General features: G+C 43.6%; 1 protein-coding gene across 5 annotated transcripts in view; it reads left to right on the forward strand.

Annotated features, from left to right (window-relative positions):
* Nucleotides 1-20,695, forward strand: part of Vps8 (VPS8 subunit of CORVET complex) — a 218,724-nt gene that overhangs the window by 48,230 nt on the left and 149,799 nt on the right. For all 5 annotated transcript variants that reach the window (XM_076942711.1, XM_076942713.1, XM_034514845.2 and 2 more), the window contains 7 exons: nucleotides 762-842; nucleotides 2,695-2,865; nucleotides 7,158-7,232; nucleotides 8,392-8,427; nucleotides 9,356-9,446; nucleotides 9,703-9,749; nucleotides 10,253-10,342. In XM_076942711.1, the coding sequence (XP_076798826.1) occupies nucleotides 762-842; nucleotides 2,695-2,865; nucleotides 7,158-7,232; nucleotides 8,392-8,427; nucleotides 9,356-9,446; nucleotides 9,703-9,749; nucleotides 10,253-10,342 (591 nt within the window). The remainder of the gene's footprint in view (nucleotides 1-761; nucleotides 843-2,694; nucleotides 2,866-7,157; nucleotides 7,233-8,391; nucleotides 8,428-9,355; nucleotides 9,447-9,702; nucleotides 9,750-10,252; nucleotides 10,343-20,695) is intronic.

The following is a 20,695-nucleotide window of genomic DNA, read 5'->3' on the forward strand; positions in this document are numbered from 1 at the left end:
AGTCATGCAGCTGTGATGCTCAGCTGTGAGGACAGGAGCGTGGCTAATGTCTGTGAGAAGCAAACTGAGGATGTCTGTGTAGGGAATGATTTTGTTTTCGAAGTCAGAAATATGTTTGAGAGCAGATGAAGGAAGTCGATATTTTAAGAGCAATTGAATATGCTAGAAAGGGAGGGAAGACATTAAACATGGCGGGGACAGGGTCAGGGTGGAGCTTGTTGGAGGAGAACTGTAGAAAACCTCTGGGAGTAGTGGTGCTGGCATCCACCTTCCAGCTAATGAGGCACTTGGTACCTGCGGCACATAAAGCACAGCTTGGCACCGCAGATGGGAAACCGAGAAGGAAGTGACCCCCTCCGCATGGCTTCAGCTGTGCAGCTGAACCTGTGGCCAGAGCTCACATGCTCACAGGCACGTGACAGGGGAGAGGCCAGTACAGGGGCTCAGCACGCCAAGGGATGGGGCTAGAGAGGGGAAAAGGAACTGAGTCTTAGAGGAAAGACATCTGCTGTAGTAGGCGCGGGGAAATGTAAGCTGAAGTGAATGTTCGCACCTCAGGTGCCAGGTGAACCTGTTGCTGCTACCTTCTCAACTGGAGGTCACGTGGTGGTTGATTTGTTTGCACTTACATAATAATTTCTAACAATATTTTCAGCTTATCTATACTAAATGGGAATCATATTGTAGGTGGACTACAAATATTTGAAAAAATTCTTTCAAATAATATTTGATATCTGGGCTATTTTCACTCTCATCATCAGGTTAAGAGAGATGAGTCGGGCGCAATACACGTCACCAAACAAAAGCACCTTCACCTGTACTACGATCTGATCAACTTCACAGTGAGTATCACTTAAATCATATCCATGTTTATTTCATTCAGGGCACATGTCAGTGTGTACACCCAGAATGAAGTGTGTGCTGTGCTGAAGTGTGAAGTCTGGCTTGGCTTTGGTGCCAGGTCCTTATTTTATTGCCTTTTGCCCAGTTGACAAAGCCCTGCTGAGCACTGGCAGGGAAGGGTAGAGTTTTCCTGAATACCCCAAGGAGGAGTTTGGGTTCAGAGCCCAGGTCTCTTCAGTGGTTACACTGTATTGTATGTGGACATGTGTGTGCTTTTTGAGTTTCTCCTAAAGGATTTAGTGTGTTACTGTTCTTTTCTTGTGACAAAAGACATTGCCAAGTTTTTTCTCTATCTTATCTCTTAGTCCTCAGGGTGTCTTGGTCTAAAATGAGACTTCTTCTGATCCAGATTTTATGTTTTCTTCTTGAGTAGTGCTTCATTTTATCCAGTAAAAGTCTGAAAATTTTTTCCTTTTATAATATATAATATTTTAGGATATATGTAGTTGTTTTGTCAGATTTTAAGAAGTAATATATGATGCATAAACTTAGTTGCATGACATATTTTTTCAGTGTCTTCCTAAGTTACTTTTGTTGGCTCAGAACTTCTGAGCTCAAATATTTCTCCTGCTTCTCATAAGAGTGAGAGGCCACCATGCCTGGCCCACACTGCTCTTGTATACTTACTCACACTGTAATGACTTAGAAATATAGGTTGAACATCATGTCGTAGTTACCTTTCTATTGCTATGATAAAGCATTATGACCAGTGCTTTGGACTGTGGAAAGCCTTTGGGAGTAGGTGATGCTTGCATTTAGTGAAAGAAGCATTTAGTGAGGACTTACAATTTCAGAGAGTGGGTCTGTGACTGTCCTGGTGGGAAGCATGGCAGCAGGCCGGCAGGCAGGCTTGGTGCTGGAGCACTAGCTGAGAGCTTACACCTAATCCACAAGTTGGAGGCAGAGAGAGAACTAATTGGTAATGGTGTGGGATTTTAAAGCCTCAAAGCCCATCCCCAATGACACACCTCCTCCAACGAGGTCACACCTCCTAATCCTTCCCAAACAGATCCACCAATGGGAGACCAAGCATTCAAATATATCAGTGTATGGGAGCCATTCTCGTTCAAACCACTACACATCCCTAATCCAAAAATACAAACGTGCAAGTGCTCCAGAATTTAAGACTTTGTGAGGACCAACATGGTAGCACAATCAGAAAGTTCCACACTTGACATTTTGAGATGAATTGTAATTAAAATGCAGGTGCACAAAAATGCTGTGTGAGTCAGAGTTCTCTAGAGGGACTGATAGAATTTGTTTGTTTGTTTGTTTGTTTAAAGGGTATTTGTTAGAGTGGCTTACAGGACATAGTGCAGCTAGTCCAGCAATGGCTATGTACTAACAGAGAAACCAATAATCCAGTAGTTGTTCAGTTTATGAGGCTGGATGTTTAATCTGGTCTTCTTTTAAAATATTCATTATTTCAGTGCCAAGAATTATTCTATGACTATCTGGGTTTATGAGGTTTAACTTGCTTTTGCTTTACTAATATAAAAAGTTGAAAAATTTGTTATTGGACTAAGGTCATTTGTGCCAATAAGTCCTTCAAAAAAATCTTGTAAAAAATGCAACATTTTGCAATATATTAGAGTTCTTAGCCCTCCCTTATCCGAGCAGAGTATCATCTGACACTGTGACACTTGGTACTGTTTTTGTCACCATCTCAGAGCTGCTCTTACTGTGCCTCTGTTGATGTTTAAGTTATTGGAAGCATAAGGTCTCATGTGGAGTGGCCAAACCCGTCTGGACTGGCCCTGACTTTCACTCTGTTATGTGCTTGAATTGCAGTGGATAAACTCACGCACGGTTGTGCTTTTAGACAGCGTGGAGAAGCTGCATGTGATTGATCGGCAGACACAGGAAGAACTGGAGACAATGGAGATCTCAGAAGTCCAGCTGGTCTACAACAGCAGCCACTTCAAGTCACTGGCCACAGGAGGAAACGTTAGCCAGGCCCTGGTGAGTGCCACCTTGCTCCAGCATTGATCTCCCCACAGTGGAGTTTGGTTTTTTTTTGTTTTGTTTTCTGTCTTTTTGTTTTGTTGTTGTTGTTCTTATAACCACTATGTTGTTTAAAAATAGGACTACTAAGGTTTTTCTGCGTTGGTGTGTTGAAGTGGGTATTGATGTGTTTATAAGGATTCAGGATTATGATCCCAAACAGTAATTCCTGTTACTTAATAATAAGGAATATGCTGGAGAGATGGCTCAGGGGTTAGGAACACTTTCAGAGGACCTGGGTTCAATTCCCAACACCCATTTGTGAGCTAACAGCTGGTCTGTAACTCCAGTTTCAAGGGGAAATCCAATGCCCTCTTCTGGCCACCACAGGTACTGCATGCACGTGGTACACAGACACACATGCAGGCAGAACATCCATAATACATAAAATAAATATGAAAAAAAAAAAAAAAACCAAAGAAGTTTTCAGGTCTATATGTAAGAGAAAAATGAAACAATTTTTATGAGAGGGAATTTGTAAAATTGAAGTATTTTAGGAATTGAGCTGGTGACAGTAAGCCCAGTAGATTTATGGGAAAAATAACTGGAGACTGGTAGCCTTACATGGCTTTGGAAGCCTTTGGGGGTATACCAGGAGCTTGAGCAGGTGTGGTAGCTTGGGACATTAAAAGGCAGAGATGGCTGCCTTTTAAAGAGATGCTTTAGGAACTAAGAGACGAACAGAGAGGATGAAGATGTGGCTTACATTGGTGTTAATGTTACTGTGGACAGGCAGCTATGATAACTGTTTGAGCAATTTATGTAAGTAGAGTGTAGCTCAGCACTGAGTTCCTGATCACCTGTTCCTAAGCCATTCATCTTTAAGTAGGACAGTGGACTGTTGTGGGACATCTGGGAAACTTCTTATAAAAAACAGTAGTAACAGTCATATTTACTGGGTGTCAACAACACAGTCTGTAGATTTTGCTTTAGTCTTTCCCCTGTTTATAACTTCAGAGTGTGGAATACACGTGAAGGCTGCTTAGCCACACAATGTAAAAACCAGGGAAAAACAATAAGAGATGGTCATGCAGTCAAGTGCACTAAGGTAATAACAGCCAGTGTCTCACACTCAGGCATTTCCTGGGGTGGGGTGGCTTTAGGGGCTGGAGAGATAGCTCAGTGACTAAGAGCATTGGCTGCTCTGGTAGCAGACGTGGGTTTAAGTCCCAGCACCCACATGGTGGCTCACAAACACATGTAATTCTACTTCTAGAGGATCCAGTGCTCTTTTCTGGACTCCTTGGGCAACAGGCATGCACACAGTGCACATACATAGATGCAGGCAAAACATTCACACACACAAATAAAGTAAATGAGTCTTAAAAAGAATACTATTACACTTTAGACATCGCACTTTTAGCCAAGACAGAGAATAGGGAATTATGTTTACTTTCCTGCTTAAAATACTAAATAACAACAAACCAAAACTAAAAAAACCACGACGAGTAATAATAATTAGGAACAAACCCGACAGTTCTTAAGACCCTGGATATCAGTAATGATGGATGGCAAATCCTGCACCAAGCAGGGAACACGTGATAGAAGCTTGTTCACTTTTTGCCTCCAGTCCTCTGGTTTTCTGCCTTGTGGCATAGAGAAGAGGGACATATTTAGACCTGGTGGACTCGGTCACTGAGGAACAAAGCTGAGGGAATAGGAAAAGAAGGGTGGTTCATGTTTGTGGATGGTAGGCGGTGCTGGGAGAGTCTTCTGTTGATAGCTGCTCACAGGTGTGTGTAAGGACACTGCCCCAGGACAGGGGAGGAGCCATTGGAAAGGCTTAAAGGGAATTATATCCAGTGCTCCCCAGAGCATACCTTCTGCTTATTGAGACATCCAGAGTGACCAGCTTCATACGTCCCCAGGCACTGGCCAGAGGCCAGGGGCACTGCACCTCAGTAGCAGAGTTAGAAACAGAACATGCTATGCTGGTAAATACTCACAATCTTATTAAAATCGGGATGAGAAGGGATCAGACTGGTGTTGGAGGTACAGCTTGGGGGCACAATGCTTACCCAGCACTGCTGAGGCCTGGGCCCAATCCCTAGAATAATAACAGGCAAGCAAGAGACCAGAAGCGGAGCAATACACAAGAATATCAACATGGAAATTTCTAAGCACCACCGAAGTTAAACTCCAAGTTTGTGTTTGAATAGAAATCACTTGGTATTCAAAGAGGGAGAAAAGTACAGTTTGGAAAGGGGGGAAAAATCAGTCAAAACCAGGCCAGACCTTATGCAGGTATGAGTAGCAGACGAGGGTCTAACAGTTCCCCCTTTTGTTTTATATTATTTTTTGAGAAGTTAGCATAACAATAATGGTTTCCTCATGGTATCCTCACACAGAGATGTTGCTGTACTTGGTTTTCACTCCTCGTGTCCGTCCCTCTCCCTGGTTCGTTAGCTGCAGATTTCATGTTACACGGTGTCCTTTACTCTATTTTCTACCTCCCTAAGATCTCTTCCTGTCCTCACATAATCCCCTTTCTAGTTTTGTGACTTATGAGCACACATAAATACACACGCACAGAAACACACATATGCAATTATACACACACATGATTCAATTTAGGTTCTGCATATGAGAGAAACTGTAACTCTGATCCTTCTGAGTCTGATTTTTCTGACTTAACATGATAGTTTCCATTTGCACCCATTTTTCTGCAAGTGCTTATGATTACATTTTCCTTTATGGCTGCATAAAATTTCTGTGTATGGACCACATTTCTTTATCCATTCACCTGTTGAAGGATACTGAGGCTGGCTCCATCTTCTGACTACAAGTCTCTATTGTGTAGACATTAGCATGACTACAATCCAAGTGTCCACGAAGTTAAATGGAGACAAGGAAGATACTTTGTAAGATGAAAATCACATAGCTAGTGGTGACTTCTGCTGTGCTGAGAGGACAGAGCTGCTGGAAGAGATTGATGGCTGTTTAGAGATTGTAGAATGAAGGATGAATGAACCTGATAGAGAATGAGATTTCCTGTAGAAACCTGGGGTGCCAGCATGAGGATGTGCAGAACAATGTGCTGCCACATGCTCCACTTGGAGCAAGCCAGTCATAAAGATCACCAGGTAAAAACTGGCCAAAAAGCATTTTGGCTTCTTTTGCAGCAGTTTTGGGGTCTGTGAGCCTTAGGAGATCTTCCTGGTTTGCACTTCCTATCAGGTAGTACTGTGCGGCCATATACAATGGCATGAGCAGCGCCCTGCTGCTTCCTGGGGACACAGCTATATGTTATATACCATGAGATCTGTGTTAAAGGAGCTAGAAACTGTCTCCATCTCAAGAAAGTGGTAGGTGGATCAGAAGTCGGCTGTCCATCCTGGAAGACGGAGCCCCTAATTCTCCTGAGGACTACCTTCCGTAGTACCGGGAGGTCCTATCCAAACTGGAGAAAGCCTTTTACAGCCTTCCACAGCTATGACATCTATGAACTATAACAGTGACCAGCATGACGACACATCCCCAAAAGTGTAATAGTGGCACTCGTAGTGTGTGCTAACCAAGAGCTGTTCAATTTGATGTAAGGCTCACTCAATAGGCGGGAAGGCATGCCTGGCACTGACAGTCTACTGTTCTGTGTAACTTTCTCTTTTCCTCTTGTGTTTTGTTGTTCGTTGCAAAAAACTTGGTAGTATAATTTCAACCATCTTCATTTTCTGCCAAAAGCAGTGCCTGCCTGTCACTCTGCAAGCAGCAGGTTGCAGTGCCTGCATGTCACTCTGCAAGCAGCAGGTTGCAGTGCCTGCCTGTCACTCTGCAAGCAGCAGGTTGCAGTGCCTGCGTGTCACTCTGCAAGCAGCAGGTTGCAGTGGTCTGCAGTGAGAATTGCAAGTTAGCATATTTTCTTCCTTATCCACATTATTCTGAGAATGTAAAAAGCTCTTTATAGAAGTGGGGAGTGACTTTTTGAACTTCGTCTTTTCAGTCCCTTTTTTTGGCAATCAAGCAACAGATGTTTTCTTACTTGCTTATAGGTTAAAACTCTATTGACTTGAAATGTGTCTACATTCAGCATTCTTTTAGAACTTTGTTTATTATTTGTATGTGTGCAACAGTGTGCACAGGTAAAGGTCGGGGGACAGCTTTGTGGAGTCAGTTCTCTTCTTCACCCCTTCACGGTGTTGGAGCTGGAATGTGGTCATCAGGCTGTGCCTGAGCCTCTCACATCCCTGCAGTTGACATTCATAATGCAACTTCTAGCATGTGTAACTTTAGCATGTTTGTTTATTTCATAGGCTTTGGTGGGAGAGAAGGCTTGCTATCAGTCCATCAGTAGCTATGGAGGACAGATCTTCTACCTGGGGACAAAGGTAAGGTCTTTTTACTCCACTCTGAGTGTCATCAGGATAGCTGAGGAAAGTGGATACTCACAAAGAACAGTGCCTTTACAGAGTCTTCTGCTCAGCGTTGGCCCAAGTCTTAAATACTCATATAGCCAAGGATTCTCAGTTACTTAGCCTTTTCTTTTTCTCTTAAGATCTAATTCTACTTTTGTTCAGGTGCTAATAAGAGACTTTTTTCTTGATTCAGGGATATACATTTATAGTCTTTCTTATCATTTGCTTTAATAACAAAGTACCTAGGTTTTTCCAATTAGGATTTTTATGTTATGCTTTGATCAGCATATACTTTGCAAAGTGATTATCATAAGCTAGTGAAGTATCCACCACCTTCTTCAGTTATCATTTGTGTGGGGCATGAGGATGCTTAAGACCTGTGTTCTCAGCAGATTCAAAGAGAATATCTAGGTTCATTTCCTGTTGCTGTGATAAATGCTCTGGCAAAAGCAACGTAAGAAAGAAAAGGTTTATTTTAGCTCAGTTCATGGTGCACATCATGGCAGAGAGGTCAGGGCAGCTGGAGTGTGAAGCAACTGGTCATGTTGTGTTCACAATCAGAGAGAGAATGAATGCAGACTCCTGATCCTTTTCTCATTTAAATAGTTTAGGATCCCAAGCGCCACTTAGATGGGCCTTCCCGCTTCAGTTCATGGAGTCAGGATCATCCTGCAGACATGCCCAGAGGCCCATCTCACATGCTGGCAATTGATAGTAGACACCACACCCAGGAAGGACCAAATTATGTATACTTGTTGGAGAATTAAAATGATGTTTAGATTAGATCAACTTAAGGTATATTAAAGTGCATTCAGGTGTTTGGCTTAGAATGATTGCCATTAGAACAATTTATTTTCAACATAAAATGGACAGTTTTCTTCATTATTAAAATTCAGCCAGGATATTGCCAAGTTGGTGCAGGAGGTGAGCCTGGACTGTCTCCTCTGAGTGTGTTTCTTTACTCCTCAGTGTGGGTACTTGAGGGTTCTTTAGTAAGCTCCAGGCTGTGCCCATCTGAGCTGTGCAGTGTTTGCTAGAGCTCTGAAACAAGCCGAGCGGCTGGAGCAGCTGTGCCGCCTCCTCCTAGGGATCTGCTAACTAACGTCAACTTCTTTTCCTCACTGTTCTCTAGTCTGTGTACGTGATGTCGCTGCGGAGCTGGAGGGAGGTGAGTGAGCTTAATCTCAGAAGAATACATAAAAGCCATTTTAGCTGTTAGGCACTTGACTCGCTAACACTGATTATATCAGAAGCGGGCTTGGCACCACTGTAACTGTTCTGCTGTCAGAACATGGCATGAAGCAAATGTGTTATTAATCTGTGACATTTGGAAGGGGTAGCTGTTTTGTATAGTAATGCCCCATTTACAAGTGATAATCTGTCCTTTTAAGTTATTAAAACAAATTAGTTTTAATAATAAACAAATTAAAAAAAAAAGAATTGGGTTTGAGTCTATCCAAGATAGCAGTGGATTCATCAAGAGCTCACTCCCATTTGAGATAGTCAAAGACAGGCAGTCTGCAGCTTGTGTGAGAGCTCCATGGCTTGAAAATGCTACCCCATTTCACCATCCTTGTGTTTAAATTCTAGTCTCAAGCTTGCTTTATAACCCAGAAAAACTTTCTAGGTTCCATGAAGGAGGAACAATAAAATCAAGGGCAGCCCCAACTTTTAAAGATAGTTATTACCCATTTAGAAATACCAGACAACACTTCCATGCATTGCCCCAGAAGTTACAAAGGAATCTTAGAAATTGCATTGAGCTGTTGTATTGCTGGCCCTACAGAGCTTGGAGCTTGCTGTTAAGAAGGGGCAGATAGCTACTGTGCTAACACCAGCTGTTTCCCCTGTCGTAATCCTGTTGTTCCCCTTTTAAGTGTCGGCTCTCCTGTCAACCATCACATAAGCCAATGGATACCACAGCACCCAGTGCTTTAGGAAGTGCTTTCCTTTGTCAAAGTTCTTCACTGAAGTGTTGCACAATACTGTTGAAATACTGTTCATTCCCAAGTAGCAATTCTGTGATGGTAGAGTTGGAATTCGGATTGGTAGTTAGTCAGATAAATGGGTCTGTCGTGTCTTCTTACTCATTGTAGAGGATGGACCATCTTCTGAAACAGGATTGCCTCACGGAAGCCTTGGCCCTTGCATGGTCTTTTCATGAAGGAAGGGCCAAAGCAGTAGTGGGTAAGTAACAAGCCACGTCGTGGAATTGGAAGTGTGCTGTGAAGAGCCTTTTCATAAAGGGACTCCGCGTTGAGAAGGGACGGAAGCATGCTAATAAGCTGTTAGTCTGTGGGTGTACGATACTCCGTTACCAGCGCTCTGAGGCTTGTTGTAATTGTCCGTGGTGTTAGTGTGGGGCATGGAGGAGACCAGAAGCAGCTTTCCCTTTGGAGCTGAGCACTAACTCTGTTTCCTGTTGGCCTTTGTTTCTCTGAAGGGCTGTCAGGAGATGTCATCAAGAGGAAGGCCGTGGTTGCGGATCGGGTGAGCAGCTCAGTGCTGGGTGCTGGCTGTAGTGGTGCAATGCAGTTTTGCTTTTGATATTTGCAGCTGTCTTTGGGGATGAGAAGTGGGTCAGGCTATGGTTTCCAGATAAAGTCTGCAGTGCCATGTAGTCTCACCATTGCCTCACCTATGAAAGTAGTAAATCAATAAAACAGTCGAGAGTACTGAGGAGAAGGGTTGCGTGGGGACCCAGGTTCACAGTGACATGTCCATCTTCTGCAGGGAAGAACTGCTGGGGCACTTACTTCCGGGTTCTCACTTCCAGAGCAATATAGGAGCAGTGTTTGGACCATATAGACATTTCTAAGGAAGGATTAGCAAATTAACTCCAGCCCGTCATCTGAGAGCATTAGGGAATAAAGCCACTGAAATCTCAACTGTGGTTCTAATACAGCAATAGAGTATGATTAACTGTTCATGTTAACTAGTGAACAAATATAGCCATACTCTTTGAATCTGACACAAAGCCACTTTCCTTACAGATGGTAGAGATCCTGTTTCATTATGCAGACCGGGCTCTGAAAAAGTGCCCAGACCAGGGAAAAATCCAAGTGATGGAGCAGCACTTTCAGGTACGTCTCTGTATGTGCGGCTCACGCACCAGCCACACATGCCTTCGTGTACATGACACGCTCGGCCTCACACACGTGACTTCTGGGGTTTGGCTATTGAGCATTCTTTAGTGTTTTAAGTATTTTTAGGGAAACCATACAAGACTAAATTTACAGAAGTGTCTAGTCAGATGGGAAGAGACAGGTGAACTACTGTTCACTGCGATGTGAAGGGAGAGGGCATGTGTTATGAAGGGATGCACCTGTGACCTGACACCTTACTGTGAATGACACCCTGCTGATGGCTCACATTGATGTCAACTAGAGTAGTTAAGGAAGGAGTGGGCTGCTAAGGTTTAAATTTAGTTCCCGCAGCACCTGCGACTCATATATATATGATATATTCATGGATATGTATATTATAGTCTATAAAATATGCTAATGAAAGATGTTTAGATTATCTTAGAACTTAATGAGAATGCAGGCCAAGGGAATGGCTTAGGGATATGCATATGTATTATGCTGGTTTTCCTATTTGTAGTGATCTCCAGTTATGATTTTTATAAATCTATTTAAACAAGTTTCTACTCTCTTCTCTCCCTGTATTTGTGTGTGTGTGTGTGTGTGTGTGTGTGTGTGTGTAATCTAGGGCCTTTCATATATGGACAAATACTTTTTTTTTTTACAAATACTTTTTAAAATTACTTTAATTTTTTTTTACAATCTAGTTGTTACCAGTTGGGGTCCACACTAGCCCCGCCTTGGGGCGGCCAAAAAATGTCGCGGCCCAAGCAAAATGTTGAGGCCCGGGCCAACCCACGTTTGGGCAGCCACTGTATCCCGGCCCAAGCTGCTGCTCAGGTCCGTGGGTTGGGGTTCAGCAAGAGCGAGAGTGAGGACGGACTCGAAGAATGCAGACCAGACAGAGTGTAATTCAATCCCGTTTATTCTTCAGTCTAGGTCCTAAGTCTTGAGTTCCTAGTGCCTAGTCCCTAGCTCCTAGTCCCTCCAAGTTCCAAGTGCTAAGTGCCTAATGCCTACTACCTAGTTCTTCCGAGTTCTCTCCCAAGTGCCTGCTACCTGTCTTCTCTCTGCTGTGTCTCCCTAATGTCTGCTGTGTCTGATTCTCTACTGTCTGCCTCTGCCTTTTATATGTCTTACTTCTAAACCACGCCTCTGAGTTACACCTTTAATCATGCCCTTAGGTCTTGTCTCTAAATCTGATCTCTACACTTCTAAGCCATATTCTTAAGTCACACACCTTTAATCTCACACACCTTTAATCTCACACACCCAAGGTATCTAAACCAAGATTATTGGAGTGTTCTCAGCTGTTGTAAGCTATTGTAATCCAAGTCACATGTCAGGGTATATGGCTCAAGATGGCTGCAAAACTGATAGCCGCTTTCTGCTAAAAGTCGGCCCCCAACAGTTACCCCTTCCCAGTCCCCCTTTCCACAGTTCCACATCCCATTCCTCTTCCCCACTGTCTCCAAGAGGATGTCCATCCCATTGCCCCTCACCCCAACTCAACCTTTCTCCGCCCCACCCCCCACCCCCCCGACCTTCCCACTTCCTGGGGCCTCAAGTCTCTCAAGGGTTAGGCATATCTTCTCTCACTGAGGCCAGACCAGGCAGTCCCCTGCTGTACATGTTGGGGACGTCGTATCAACTGGTGTATGCTGCCTGGTTGGTGGCTCAGTATCTGAGAGATCTCAGGAGCCAAGGTTGTTGAGACTGCTGGTCTTCCTACGGGGTCACCCTCCTCCTCAGCTTCTTCCAACCTTTCCCTTATTCATCCACAAGGGTCTCAGACTTCATTCCATTGGTTGGGTGTAAGTATCTACATCTGACACAGTCAGCTGCTTGTTGGGCCTCTTGGAGGACAGCCATGCTAGGCTCCTGTCTGTAAGCGCAGCATAGCATCAGTAATAGTGTCAGGCCTTGGAGCCTCCCCTTGAGATGACTCCCACTGGTCACTGGACTCCTTTCCCTTAGTCTCTTCTCCATTTTTGTCCCTCCAGGTCTTTTAGACAGGAACAATTCTGGGTCAGTGTTTTTGACTGTGAGATGGCAACCCCATTCTTCCACTTGATGCCCTGTCTTTCTACTGGAGGAGGACTCTACAAATTCCCTCTCCCCACTGTTTCATCTAAGGTCCCTCCCTCTGAGTCCAGAGAATCTCTCACATCCCAGGTCTCTGATGCATTCTAGAGGGTTCCCCCTCCTTCCACCTCCTGAGGTTGCATGTTTCCATTTATTCTGCTGGCCCTCAGGGCTTCTCTCCTATCCTCCCCTTCACCAATACCTGGTCATGTTCACCTTTTACCCTCCCCACTCCCACCCAGGTCCCTCCCTCTGCCTCCCTTGATTGCTTTCTTCTCCCTTCCAAGTGAAATTGAAGCATCCTCACGTAGCCCTTCAGCCTGTTAACCTTTTTGAGTTCTGTGGATTGTATCCTGGGTATCTGTATTTTTATTTTATTTTATTATTATTTTTTTTTTGGCTAATATCCACTTATTAGCAACTACATACTATGCATGTCCTTTTGGGTCTGAGTTATCTGACTCAGGATGATATTTTCTAGTTCCATCCATTTGCCTGCAAAACTCATGATGTCCTCATTCTTGATAGCTGAATAGTATTCCATTGTGTAAATGAACCACATTTTCTGTATCCATTCTTGTGGGGATGATTAGCTCACTGTGGTTGTGGGCGGGTATGGGATCCTGTTGGGCAGAGTTGTGGGTCCTGCTTGACTTCTGCCCCAGGCAGCTCAGGGAGGTGTGCCTCTAGAGAGAAGCAGAAGTGCTGGATTTTTGACTGAGTTCCCTCTACTCAGTGCTGCGGGGCCCTGCCCGGGTGTAGAGTGGCACGCGGAGAGCTCAATCTGAAATTCTGCGGGGCAGAGCTCTTGGATAGGGACCCCCAGACAAGAAGGCTTGTGGGGATCGACTGGTCTCAGACTCCTGGGCTCCCAGGTGTCATTGGAAGCTGCGGAAGAGTTGAGACAGGGGGGCATGCGGGCTGGACCAGCTTGCAGCCAAGAGGGGCGAGAGGTGGAGCTCTAGTGGCACCCCACGGTGTGAAACTCTTGGTTCGTCACTCGCTTGGCAGGGTCAGTTAGTTTGGTTGAATCAGCAGTCCCCGTGGCTGGAACATAGGTCCTCAGGCGGGAAGTTAGGAGCTGTGGCTGTTGCAGCGGCAGCTCATTAAAGGCCTTTTTCACGGTTCCCCACAGTGGGCTCCAAAAGACACAAGGAAGTCCATGGTTTTTACAGGCTTTATTTTCATGGCAGATGGTAGATGAATCTTCCTGTACTCCCGCACAGAGTGGGCCTTTGGTTAAATACCATTTGTCAGGAGGAGGGTCTCAGAAAGAATACTTAATTGGCTATGCCCTCTGGCCTTTAGGTATCTCATTAATATGAAAATTTTTCGAGGCCCTGAGACCTGTAATCATGCCCTCTCCTTGTGGAGGGGCTGGTAAGGGTGTTGCCCTGCATGACTGGAAGGCGTGGGTCAATGGAGATCTTTGCCATGTGTCAGGAGCCTGGAATTTGGGAGCATGGTGAAATGTATTCAGTTCCTTGTAGGGTCTCTGGCCATTTCTAAGCCAGTGCTCTACCAGAAAACAAGCCATCCTTTCATGGTCCCACACATTCTTCCATTGTAGGACATCTGGGTTGTTTCCAGCTTTTGGCTATCACAGGTAAGGCCACTATGGGCATAATGCAGTACATGCCCCTGTGGTGTGATGGGGCATCTTTTGGGTATATACCCAAGAGTGGTATAGCTGTGTTTTCGGGTAGATCTATTTCCAATTTTCTGGGGAACCTCCAGATTGATTTCCAGAGTGATTATACCAGTTTGCAATCCCACCAGCAATGGAGAAGTGTAAGAAGCCCAAAATATACACTGGACAAAAGAAAGCATCTTTAATAAACGGTGCTGGTCTAACAGATAATTGGTATGTAGAATAAATGAAAATAGGTCCATATTTGTCACCTTGGACAAAATTCAAGTCCAAGTGGATCAAGGACCTCACCATAAGATCAGATACACTGAATCTAATAGGAGAGAACGTGGAGGAGAGCCTCGAACTCATGGGCATGGGGGAAATTTCCTAAGCGGGACTCCAGTGGCTCAGGCTCTAAGATCAAGAATTGATAAATGGGACCTCATGGAACTGAAAAGCTTCTTTAAGGCAAAGGACACTTTGGATAAATCAGGAGCCTACAGACTGGGAAAAAAAAACTTCAATAACCCCACATCCGATAGAGAGCTAATATTCAAAATATATAAAGAACTCAAGAAGCTAACTTCCAAAACTCAAACAAACCAATCAAAAAATGAGGTATAGATCTAAACAGAGAATTCTCAGTAGAGGAATCTCGAATGGATGAGAAGCACTTAAAGAAATGTTCAACATCCTTAGTCATCAGTGAAATGCAAGTCAAAACCACCCTGAGATTCCACCTTAACCAGTCAGAGTGGCTAAGATCAAAACCCCAGGTGACAGCACATGTTGGTGAGGACGTGGAGAAAGGGGAATACGTTGTTTTTTTTTAAGTTTTATTTATTTTATGCACATGAATGTTTTGCCTGTATGTATATATGTGTATCTGTGTACCATGTGCCTATGGAAGTCAGAGGAAGGTGTTGGCTTTTCTGGAACTGGAGTTACAGATGGGTGCCTGCCGCCCTGTGGTTGCAAGGAATTGAACTTAGGTCCCTTTCAAGAATAGTGAGTGCTTTTAACCACTGAGCCATCTCTCCAGCCTCATGGAGCAAATACTTCAGCACAGAACCAATTCTCGAGCCAGTCTCAAGTCTTCTTTAAATACATATTTGAATATCAGAACAGCCAACTTTTCTAAACAGAACTAGATGGTAAGTCTTAGGTTTTTAAGTTACAATCCTTTCTGTCACTCCTCTTCCTCCTCCTCTGGTTGCTAGAAATGAATCAAGGGCCGACATATACTAAGCACACACTGGACCACTGAGCTGCATCCCAGCTTCCACCATTTTTGTACGTGTCATGGAATATGTGTAGCATTCAGAAGACAGCTCCTAGGAATTAGTTCTTCCAACCATGAATGTCTTGTGGCTCCAGTTCAGGTTAGGCTTGGCAGATGCCTTTACCTGCTGAGTCATCTTTTTATTTTATATATGTTTTATGTGTGTGTGTAAGTATGTATTTATGAATATATGTGTGTGTGTGTGTGTGTGTGTGTGTGTGTTTTGAGACAGGTCTCAGTGTAGCCCAGGCTAGCCTGGAACTTGCTGTGTAGACCAGACTTAGACTGGCATCAGAGTCACAGAGATCTACCTGTCTCAGCCTTACACGTGTGGGGATTAAAGGCATGTGCCACCAGGCCTAGCTGAGAACCATTCTCTGTTGTGACAGGATTTGTCCCATTGGCTTGACTATGTGTCCCTTGATTTCATAAATTAAGTATAATAACTGTAGTCCTTCCTGTCTTGAAGATTGTAGTATAGCTGAAATATTCTTATTACAAAATAATAGAAACATTTAAAAGAAACTTAGAAATTTTGGATTTCTACAGAGCAAGAACTGATATTATTGCTATATTATTATTGTTGTTATTGTTATTATAGTGTCTTACTGTGTGACCCTGGTAGGACTGGAATTTGCTATGTAGACCAGGCTGGCCTTGAAGAGACCAAAGTTCTACCTGCCTCTGTCTCCTGAGAGCTGGATTTCGATACTGATATTTTTACATCTCTATTTGATGCTCAGAACTTAGGTTACAAAAATAAATAAGGAGTTAAGAGTTGAATGGTGTCAGAGGAGCATTTGGTTTCCTGGCAGGCACTGTTTAGTTTAGATTCCACTGCTACTTGGCTGGAGCCTTATTAGATTCATCTGTAAAGAAGGAAACCTGAGTTTGGATAAAATTATGAAATAAGTGACTTGGGAGGAAACCATACAGCAGAAAGAAAGGGGCCAGCATTGCCTAGGAATAGTAGCCTGTGCAGACATGTCTTTATGGGCCAGTTGAGGTGGCACCAAGGACAGACACTTGCAGAGACAGCTTGAGCCAGCCTGCTCCTTAGAGCTCAGTTTCTGACTCCAAAAGTTGTCATCTGACATCCACTTGTAAGCAAGCCATGGAACACGCATGTGCCCCCAGATCCTGCACACACATGTTCATATACCATAATAAAAATATGCAACAAGGTGTAGACAGAAAAGATAAGTTTTATAAGTTTTAATGTTTTAGTAAAAACATACTTCGCCAAGAATGACCGTTGAAAAGTATGCTTTGTTAAAAAGAAGCAACCAATAGGGAAAGATGGGAGAATTAACTGAGAGGTGGGCAGAGAGGGAAGGAGGGAGGTAAGGAGGGAAGGAGGGACCTCAGAGTACATGTAGCACAGCTGGGGACATGAGCCCGTGGGTGATGTTCCATATTCGAAGTATGACAGTTTGTAAATCACAACATCTACAAGTATGAAGAGCAGTATTTACCTAAAGTTAGATGCTAGAAGAGTCTTCTAAGACTTCAAAGAGGAGAATAACACAGTTCAGATTTTGCCTGCTAAAGTACTAAGGAGTTAAAGCAGTCCACCAAACAACCAACCATCCAGGTAGATCTGCATGTGCTGGCTAGCCTGTGAAGCTTGTGCCTTTCATTTTCATTGAATTCTTACGGTTCCATGAAATGTATGCGTCATGTTTTGTCCTCTTTTTATCTGAGGAAGCTAAGAGGCTAAGTTACTTTCCAACACAGTACTGCTGCTAAGTGGTAAAGCCGGGACTCAGATCTGAGCCCGGCTCTTAATACCTGTTGTAGTGCCATGTTGAGAGCAGACAGAAGACAACACACCGAGCAGGAATGAGCTAAGTGGATAATCATAGTGATAACCGCATGGCTGGCTAGGTACTCAGCAGAGTGCTGGCCTGCCAGGCACCAAGCCTTGGGTTTGAGCTGCAGTATCATGTAGGAGACACACCTAAAAACACAGCACACAGGAGGTGGATGGATCAGAAATTCAAGTCATCTTTGTCTGGGTACCAAATTCAGTACTAAAAGGCTATATGGAACCATCTCAAAATTTAAAATACTTCTAGTAAACACCTAATCTTCTGGTTTCTAAACATCTAATGACAGACTCTATTACGAACCCTTTGCCTTAATATATTTAGTGTTATGGAAAAAAAAACTAAAGCTAGTTACTTTATAAGCAAAAATAGATCCATTCAAGCTCACCTTTTTTGCAATTTGAGAGTGTAGCACTGGTGTCTGGTCACCTTTGGTAAGGGCTTTGAGGTAAATGGCATTGTCATGTCAATAGGGTATGCGTGAGGGTTGAGTTGTGCATACAGAACAGTACTCCAAAGGTTCTGGGCTCATTTTAGCAATTCGCTGTCATGGAGTCCTATGAGGAAATCATTTATTTATCTTAGAGACCTAATGAACTTCCCACCAGACTGCAGCTCCTAAAGTTCAACCGTCACTCAGCAGCCCTACTCCAGGGACCAGGCTTGGAGCAGGCGTGTTAACTTTTGGCAGAATCGTATTAAAGCAATGCATCATTAGTATGTATCACTCATTTAATTCTTAGCAGAACTCTCTAAGGTAGGTGCTGTTACTGCTCAGCTTTATAAATGACACCGAGGCACAGAGAGGTGAGGTAAGTCATTTAGGTCACATAGCTAATAAAGGAAGTTAGCATTTGAATGTAAACATTTGGACTTCAAGGTTTTCATCTGCAGTGCTTCACTGTGTAGTTGAACAGGACATTTTTTCATGAGAATATAGTTGGAAAAGTCCATATAACTGTTATGTGTTAGAGAAATTAAAGCCAGAGCCCAGTGTATGTGACATTTATAGCTACAATATAATTGTTCACATCTTAAGACTCAGGATTAGAACCCCAGATATTGTTGGAACACTCCGAGTCACAACTAATAATCTATGAGCAGCTTTGGATCAGTATGGGTGCCTAAACATTTGTACACAAAGATATTCTTTGTGGCTTGTTATTAATTCTCTCTTAATGTACTTTCATATTTTTAAGTTTTTTTCTATATGATTAGTTGATTACCAGGGAGAAATAGGCACTTTTCAGTAAATATTTTGCCATAATACTATTTATATGTAGAAGCAGCATTTGATATCCTTATTTCCACTGGAAAGAACACTCTAAAGACAGACACACACAAAAAAGGTTTGTATAGATCATATGCTATACCAGTCTGTAATGTCAGGCTTCTATGATTAGTCTTTGTGTATATGTATATATACATATATATGTATATATGGTGTGTGTGTATATGCATACCTTCATACCCATGTTTTTATCAGTGGCTTAAGTAAAGGTTTGGTGGCAAGCCTGTCAAGGTTAGATAGCACCAAGAGTCAAGATTGAAAATGATCTTGATAAGAAAATCCAGTTTAGTTATGTATAAACCTAAAAAGATTAAACATTAGATTTCAATGAGTTTTGTTTACTAGATTTGAAAGGTGTAGCTAGGTAGGTGTTAAAAATAATTTTAATCCTAATGTGTCACCCTCCTGCTTCTGCCGAGTTTCTTCTAAGGTGTTCTTCCAATCATGTGACTTAAGTTGGGCTGCTCCTGTGTGTATAGGTTGGGGGTTATTTACTGGAAGGAATACCCCTCCCCAGCAACATTAACAGCAAGGTGTCTGTACTCATCACTGAAGGGTTCAGTCTGCTCAGGTCTAGGAGCAGATTCCCTGGTAGGGCCCATGACCTCTTGAGGTATGGGCTCTTGACTAGGTTTACAGTACCAGAAGTGAATTTCTTCCTCCAGAGCAGGCCTGAAATATTACCAGGAAGTGATTGGTTAACCTCTTACCAATTGCAACACTGTTGTACCAAGGGCACATCCTGTCTAACAGGTTAGTAGCACACAGGGTCCACACAGGGTCCACACCTGGTAAAGGCTTAAGCACTCTCTGACTCTCATTCTTTCTGTCCCCTCTTCATGATGTCCCCTGAGCTTTGGAGGTGATGACATAGATTTGCTCAGGGCTAGGTACTCAGCAGCCACTTACTCCCAGAACTTGGACCAGTTGTGAGTCTCTGCATTGACTGCCACCCACTGCAAATAGAAGCCTCTCTAACCAAGGTCGAGATGCAAGCAGCACAAGCTGGTGGACCACTGGGCATATGTGGCCCTGTGGACTTGTGTGCAGCACATACCAGCCACTGTGAGGGCTGTCTAAGCAGGCGGACATCAGGAGAAGATGCTGAATTGAAACACTACATAACTCCAACCTGCAGGTGACTGAGACCCAAGGATATTCAGTTTAAGGCTATCCCTTGCTGTGCAGTGATTTTGAGTCCAGTGGGGCTTCCTAGCAAGATAAAAGGGAAGGTGGGGAGGTGCAAAAGGGAAGAGAGGGAAGGAGAAGAGGAAGTAAGAGATGGTACATTTCAGTTTGAAGTGAAGTGCTGACAAGATAGCTTTTGGATTTATGTCTTTTTTTTTTTTTTGTTTGTTTGTCCCATTCAAATGAAGGGAGGATGGCTTCTGAACAGGAGGGGCATTTTGTTTTGATTTTCATTATATATTAATTTTATTATGATATTTCCATACATGCATGTTATGCAGTATGCTTTGATTATACCCCTATTACCCTCTCTTCTCTCCCTTTGCTTTCTTCTTCCCACTCCATCCCCTCCTACCTGTGTGTCTTGTGTCCTGTCTTTTCTTTCTTGCAAACCCTTCCCCTCAGCAATGAGTAAACTGCCCAGGAGCCTGCAGGAAGAGGTGGGACCCTCCCTCTGCCAGGACAGAATTTCGATGGACTGGTCCTCTGTAGGCAGTCACAGCTGCTGGGCGTTCAAGCATGCAGTGGCCAGGGCATGCCTAGAGATAGTGCTCCATGACATTCTGTCCCTTCCTCTGGCCCCCACGTTTCTCTTTTGTGATGTACCTTGGAGCAGGTGGTGTAGATACCCCTCTTAGTGGGTATCTGAGTACTAACAGTCACTTGTTCTCGTTACTTAGATGAGCTAAGAGCATCTGCAGTAATCATAGCCTGTTGCTAAAGCTTCTCTCACCAGGACCAAGAGCAGCAGTGCTTTGGTGTCAGCATGGCTATGTAGAAGGCAAGTTGACAGGCACATCAGTTGGCAAAACAACAGTTGTAGTTTCCTCACTAGGAGTAGACCTTTGGACAAGTTTCCTGTACCAGAGTGAATTCCCTCCTGTAGAGGAGGCCTCAACTCCCATCAGAAAAAAGTTATCCCTGTAATTGCACCAGTGGGCACACCCTGACTGCCTTGTACCTGGTATAACTTGAAAGTCTCATAGCCGAGTGATAGTTCTCCAGCAGCCTGCATAGCACATTCTAGCACTGAAATGCCAACAGG

This window comes from Arvicanthis niloticus, chromosome 12 (assembly GCF_011762505.2).
Source record: "Arvicanthis niloticus isolate mArvNil1 chromosome 12, mArvNil1.pat.X, whole genome shotgun sequence".
Lineage (NCBI taxonomy): Eukaryota > Metazoa > Chordata > Mammalia > Rodentia > Muridae > Arvicanthis > Arvicanthis niloticus.